Here is a 6943-nt window from a genome sequence, read left to right as displayed (position 1 = left end):
TGTAGTCAAGTTAGACAAAATTAGATGAGCCAAACATGAAGGCAAATAATTCATTTGAGACAAGTTAGGCACCTCCACAGTTGGTTGGCCCTGCAACTTGTTTACAACAATCCTCCGAGGACAACCTTTTTCCTTGCATTCATCTCTATACCTTTTCTTATCAGTATTAACTTTGTGCACTACAAACTGCTTTCTGATTGCATATTGCCTCAAAGCCATCCTAAAGTTCTCCATGGTAGGGAAAGTCTCACTCACCTTGATCTTTGGATTTTCATTATCAATTGCAAACCTTGGCTCAACATCTACAATGTCATGAACTAGAATTTGTGCATCATCAGTGTGTCCCATACCATCAAGCTCAATTATGTTCATTCTGGCTGCCTCATCCTCGACCCTCAATTCTAGAGACTCAAACACGTCATCATCATCCATAAATATGTCAACATCATCCATCAAAGCAGGGTCCACATTGTCATCATCAGACCCACTTCCATCATGTGACTTCTTTGCTCTATGAGTTGCTGAACTATTAGGCTTCCTCCTCAATGGCAATTTTGCTATTTTCTACTCTATTGTGATGCTACTTTGATAACCAGGTTTAATTGTGAACTCAACAACAAAAGTGACAATCTTGCATGGCCCAAAGTACTGAAATGCATAATCTAAATCTTTGTCTATGACAGCACTTTGTAATCCCTTCTTTTCCTTGTGCCAAAACAAAAAAAGAGGCTCTTGATAGCTCCCCAAATGGTTTTAGTTGCCAAATCACCCAACAAATTACGCATCAAGTACCCTAACTATATTCACATCCAAGATGTATTTTTTAGCCTCTATATATGCCCTACTGCCATCATCGAGTACAATTGTATAACTTAGAACCCTAAGACTTATAATCTTTGAGAAATTCCTAAACAAAAGCATCAATCACAACTCAGGCAATTGCTCATATCCATCCATCCTAAACACATCAATTCAACCTAGGGTCAACTTCTTAACAGGGCTAATCTTACTCACCTTGAGCGGTCGACGTTGGATTCTTGAGCCATGGCCGTCACGCCCCAAGTCGCCTTCATGCGTGCGCCCAACCTTCTCCACAACCGTCCACCGCATGCCACCCGCCGTGCCTAGCCGCGCTCGCCGCTCTTGGTCGCCCCACTATGCCTAGCCGTGCGCGCCCTGCCCTTTCTCCACAGCTGCCCCGTCTCCACAACTGTCCACGTGCATTTGGGTCATAGAGTATATGTGTGTTGTGTGCACTGTGGGGCACAACGGTCATAGCGTATGCCAATTTAGACTTGAAAATAAAAGAAATAGGGAGGGAGAGGAGAAAATGGTGTGTAAGACTAAGTTGTAGCTTATGGATAGCATTATGTAGATGTCACGCTCCTCAATAGCGTTCTGTGGATTGCCTCGCTTATGCATGGCGTACTCTGAATTTTCCCGTTCTTCGATCTAACGAGTCAAGCAATTTGGTGTGGAGAATTGGGGAGCACAGTTGTTTTAGCTTACCTGCTTATAGTATGGAGCCTACAGCCTAGTCCTGCAAACATCACCAACTACCGGCTCATTTCTACACGTGTTAATATCTGTATTTCTTTCGCTCTCGTCGTTGCAAGCTGCGGGAATCAGGACGCTGATCAAGTGGCGCAACCGCTCCTTGTTCCATTATCCGCGAATCATCGATCAGGTGGCAGGAACTGTTTGCTCTTGCTGTCCCAAGTTCCACGTCCCAGATACCACGTAGAACAGACGAAGAAACTAACGAAAAGGCGCGATGCGACCACAGACGCACGCCCAGTCTACCGTTCCAAGAAGCAAAGCCATGACAGCGATGCAGCTAGCACACAGCACTCAAGCTGTAGACACTCAAGCTTTTCACTACCATAACGAAATCAAGCTAGATTGTACTTCTAGGTAGAGAAATGATCAGAAGTTTTGACTGAAAACTATCATTTCACAGAGATTTTCATCATCATCATTGGCAGCATCGCCGCAGCGAGCAAACCCAGCAAAATTTCGCATCCTAAAACCCCTTCTAGTGCTTCTTCCCGCCGTCCCTCTATAGCACCAGATCAAGAAACCAGAACGAAAAACAACTTGAGAATATGTACAAGAATCCTAATTAACCATGCACCCACCCATGGATCGATCGCTTCGAGGACGATTCGGTCGAGTCACTTGAAGATCGCTACGGCTAAGGATGAAGGATCTAGTCTAAGGAGCCCTCCTTGGCCGAGAGCCGCTTCAGGAACTCGTAGGTGGTGACCATGGTGGCCGCCGACAGCGACATGGACCCCCACCTCGGTCCGAGCCCACGGTAGCACGCCCCCCACCCGCCTTCCTTGAGCAGCCCCCGCACCGTGCTCGCCAGCGTGGGGCGCGCGGCGTCGGCTTCCATCACCTGGAGGCGCGTCTTGACGGTGTCCAGCGGCATGGTCACCAGCGCGGCCGCGCTCCCGGCCACCGCGGCGCTCGCGCCCTGCACGGCCATCAGGGACGTGTAGCTCTCGGAGCGCTCGGCGCCGACGACGCGCCAGAGGAAGCGCTGCGCCATGGAGTAGGATGACCACCACACGGCATTGGACGGCGCGTAGGTGAGGATGGAGAGGCCGAAGCCGCGGTACAGGCCTCGGACGCCGTCGGCGAGGAGGATCTTCTTGAAGGCGTCCGCGCCCCCGCGGTAGCGGCAGGTGGTGGAGGTCTGGACCATGAGCCGCTGGCTGATGACGTCGACGGGAGTCCACACGACCTGCGCGGCAACTGCGGCGGAGATGCCCGCAGCGGCGGAGGCGGCTGCTGACGCGGCGGGCTCGGAGACGCCGAGCCGGACGGTGGCGGATCCGACCGAGCTCTTGGTGGCCTCGAGCGCCGCCATGTAGAGCGCGCGCGCGGGCACCGTGCCGGCCAGCGACGCGCCGAACCCGCGGTAGAACCCTCTCAGGCCGTCCTGCCGGAGGATGGCGGCTGCGGTCGCAGTGGCCGCCTGCGGCGGCGGCGCCACCTGCAGGTGCGTCTTGACCACGACGGCAGGGTACAGCACCGCGGACACGCCCGAGAAGAGCGCCGCGCCGAGGACGAAGAACCGCGACTTGTCAAGCATCTCCCAGTTCACCTCAGCTGGCAGCCGCCGGATCTCCTCCGCCGCTGCCGCCGCGCTACTCTCCTCCTCCATGCCCACGACACTAAAGCTCATCCTTCCCTCCTGCTTCCTGCCAAAACCCAGTCAAACCTCGCAGCCAAGAACTCGAGCCAGAACCAGATGATCCACCATCTCTCCTACTCCTACAATCCTCCAGCTCCCGACGGCAGCAGCTTCTCCCGCGAACACCCAACGAAGTGCAAGAAAAGAGGAGCACTTCGGATTCTTGAAACGGAAAAAAAGGAGAAAAGCAGCGCAGTGCGTGCGATTTTTGGGGATCCCGAGGGTGTCAGTGAATATTTATACGGAACGATGGTGGCGTGGCCACACGGCCCACACCCGCACCCGCACTGCCTTATCGGGAGCGAGATGCCCGGACGGCGACCGGCACGTGGCGGCGGAGATGCGTGTCGGGAAGCGCAGCTTATCGGTTTACTGTTCGGTAGTGACCGGAGACAACCGGTGGGTCGGTGGGCGTCGCCCATTGGCTGGATCTCGCGGGAAAAGCAGGCCGCCGTCTGAGTGAGAGGACCCCTCCACCGAGACACACGGAGTGTTGCGCACACAGAGACACACGGAGCTCGCCCACAATTAAATCGAATCAATGTTGTGAGATGGGTCGCCGACAAGCGGGCCCATATATTTCTGTGTGCTGTCATACGTGGTCAAATCCGAACTTTTATCCATGGGTTTATGGCGTTTATATGTGAAGGTGATTATTTATGTTACATCAGTAGTCTAGTAGAGATTAGAGTTTTATTTGTATCTATAATACAATATTCAGTTTCACAGTTGTTGCTGTATTTTTTATTTTAGAAAAGGGACTTTTCTTAGTTTATTTTGAAACCCAAATTAGGCACCACAAAGTTTTCAGTATCTGTTGGAGCTACCAGCACGGTTGCCGAATTCAAAGGTTTAAAAACTGAGCGCTCAAAATGGTCGGTTGTTAGAATGCTTTTGACAACAATATAGTAGAAGAGTGTACATTTACTATGCATAAATCGATATGAATGACCACTGCTTAGTATTTTTGGGTAACCTTTAGTATCTTTTTTCACGTAAAACGCTCAACGTAAAATTCATGTTCTAAAGTAATGGGAATTGCAACACTACGTATTCGGTGATAGTTATAAATAATAGTGCGTCACTTTGTGTATATCTCCAAAGATCCATAGAATTATTTTGGAAAATCAACGTTATCAGCATTCGTGATGGTTTATGGCCACTGTAAAAAAATATTGTCCACGCAAAAATATCGCTCGCAGCTTTTGTGATGGTTTATGCCGGGAAGCCCAACCCGTGAGAAGCCCAAAATTGGAAGAAAAAAAATTATAAGACCTTTCATATAAATATCTTTATGAGACTTTGATCCATACCGTCTTTTTTATCTAACAGCTAATATATACAGAAGAGAAATATAATGACACGTGTCGTGTTGGGAGAGAATCGAAGATCTTTTAAATTTCCTTCCCAAAACCGTACCCTAAACAACGCAGGGGCCAGAAAAAAACAAAGAGAAAAAGGACGCGCTCATATGACGCGCAGCCGGCCGCCGCGTCTGCGCCGCCGGCCACCGCTCCAATCCGCACTTGCCGCTAGCCGACCATCGATCCCCTCCACCGCTTGTTGCTGCTCCCGTCTCTCGACTCCGACGGCTGCCGCTCCATTCTTCCGGCTTCCAGTAGACTGCCCAGCTGCATCTACGCCGTGAGCCTGTTGCCTTCTCTAGGTAAAGCCCTAAACCCTTGCTCCTTGATTAGAGAGTACAATTTTTGGGGTGGATTTGCTGGGCGTAGTATGGATTTGTTGGGGCTGTGGTGTGGATTTGTTGGGGACGTGAGCATATTTGCAATTCGTGTTTGGGATGGCAGGGCAAATGGATATTTGAAGCATCCATCTGAGATCACTTGCTGGATTGGTAGTTCCTACTTGCAATGTGAACAATCCATGTTCAAATAGTGGTACTCACGTTTGTCTTCAAAGTTGCAGGACATTGGATTTGTGTCTTCTAAGTCTGATACATCACTATTCATTTATAACAAGTTAGATATAATTATATTTGTTCTTATATATGTGACGATATTATTGTTACCAGTTCTTCAAACAAGGCTATCACTGCCCTTCTATAAGATTTGAGTACTAATTTTGTACTCGAGGACTTGGAAGATCTAAGTTTCTTTCTAGGAATTGAAGTTAAAAGGACTAGCAATGATATATTATTGTCTTAAATAAAATATACATATGATATCTTAGCTTGTGTGGGCATGAAAAATTACAAACCCTCACCAACTCCGGGTCCGCATCGCAAAGTCAGAGGTGGTACAGTAAATCGTGAGTGCATGAACAGCGAAATGCAGTTTATTACTGTATCAAAAGCACTGTAGCAGCTGTTGTTGTGAAAATACTGTTGAAAATTGGTGCTGTATCGATACTGTAGCACTAAAATCCGGACTGTTCATTCACGATGCGATGCTGTAGCACCTCTGACTTTGACGATACAAATCCCACCAACTCCCCTATCAACCTCAGAAAAAGCTTTCTGCACAAGAAGGAGGATTGTTGAGTCCTGAAGACATTACAAAATACAGAAACATTGTTGGTGCACTCTAACATTTGACACTCACGAGACCTGATATTGCCTACTCTGTCAACAAAGTATGTCAATATTTACATGCACCTACCTCAGCTCACTGGACAGCTACAAAGAGAATTCTGAGATATATTAAAAATACCTTGGGTATAGGTCTAGTATTTCAGAAGTCATCATCTACTCTACTTAGTGCATTCTCTGATGCAAACTGGGGAGGAAGTCTACATAAAAAGAGAAGGTCAACAGGAGGATTTGCAATTTTCTTTGGACCAAACTTAATCTCTTAGAGTGCTAGAAAACAACCCACAGTATCAAGATTAAACACTGAAGCTGAGTACAAAATCCTACCTAATGCTACAGCTGAGTTGATATGGGTGGAATCTATTCTTGCGGAACTTGGAGTTTCTAAACAACAATCACCTTATTTGTGGTGTGACAATTTAGGAGCCACTTATCTCTCAGTAATCCCAGTGTTTCATGTGAGAACTAAGCATATTGAAATAGACTACCACTTTGTGAGAGAAATAGTTGCAAACAAGATGTTAGACATCATATTCATTCCTTCCAAAGATCAATTAGCAGATGGATTTACGAAGCCTCTTTTTTAACGAGATTTAGAAAAGTTTAGATTCAATCTCAACTTATCAAAGTTGTGATTGAGGGAGGCTGTTAGAGATAGAAACTCTGTTATAGATAGAAATAGATTTGATTTGATTGATCGGTTGTAGATTGAGATCTCAACTTTACTTGTATTTCAAGATGTATTCTATCTGAAACTTTGTCTAGCCATATTAATAAACACCTGCGGCCTCCTACAGGAGGTAGAAAATGCTTCACCAATTTACACCCTACCCTAACCTCATGCTCGAGATGAGCCAGCTAAGTCGCTTTTGCCCACTCCAACGTCTCCAGCTAGGCAACCTGAGGGTAGCCTAGGGAAGAAGAAGTCCAAGTTAGGATCCAAGAAACAGCTGCTGAAAAAGTTCAAGTCCTCTGGTAAGGACTCAACCATCGAAAAGCATGACATAGGCACAATTTGGACTAAGACTAACCCAACATTCCAGCTTGGGAAGCCCTTACTGATGGTAGATCTACTGCGGAGGTCAGGATAATCTTGTATTAAGTTGTATAATTACTACCTATAAAGTTGTAGAGAGAAGAAGAGTTTCGTTGTCGTCTAGTATCAAAATCGTCACTTCTTGAATAGGGATGAT

The 6943-nt window shown here is 47.2% G+C and overlaps 1 protein-coding gene across 1 annotated transcript; it reads right to left on the bottom strand.

The window, feature by feature from the left end:
• Nucleotides 1-1877: 1877 nt before the first annotated feature.
• LOC133916760 (uncharacterized) lies at nt 1878-3431 on the bottom strand. The gene has a single exon (XM_062360585.1). It carries the CDS (start codon nt 3191-3193, stop codon nt 2210-2212), a length of 984 nt encoding a protein of 327 aa, XP_062216569.1. The 5' UTR covers nt 3194-3431; the 3' UTR covers nt 1878-2209.
• Between the last annotated feature and the right edge of the window lie 3512 nt (nt 3432-6943).

The sequence above is a fragment of the Phragmites australis genome, chromosome 4 (genome assembly GCF_958298935.1).
Source record: "Phragmites australis chromosome 4, lpPhrAust1.1, whole genome shotgun sequence".
Lineage (NCBI taxonomy): Eukaryota > Viridiplantae > Streptophyta > Magnoliopsida > Poales > Poaceae > Phragmites > Phragmites australis.
This window is presented reverse-complemented; position numbering and strand designations above follow the sequence as displayed.

What these genes read in the sequence shown, in the direction of transcription:
- LOC133916760 (XM_062360585.1), bottom strand. Translation starts at nt 3,193, where the DNA reads ATGAGCTTTAGTGTCGTGGGCATGGAGGAGGAGAGTAGCGCGGCGGCA.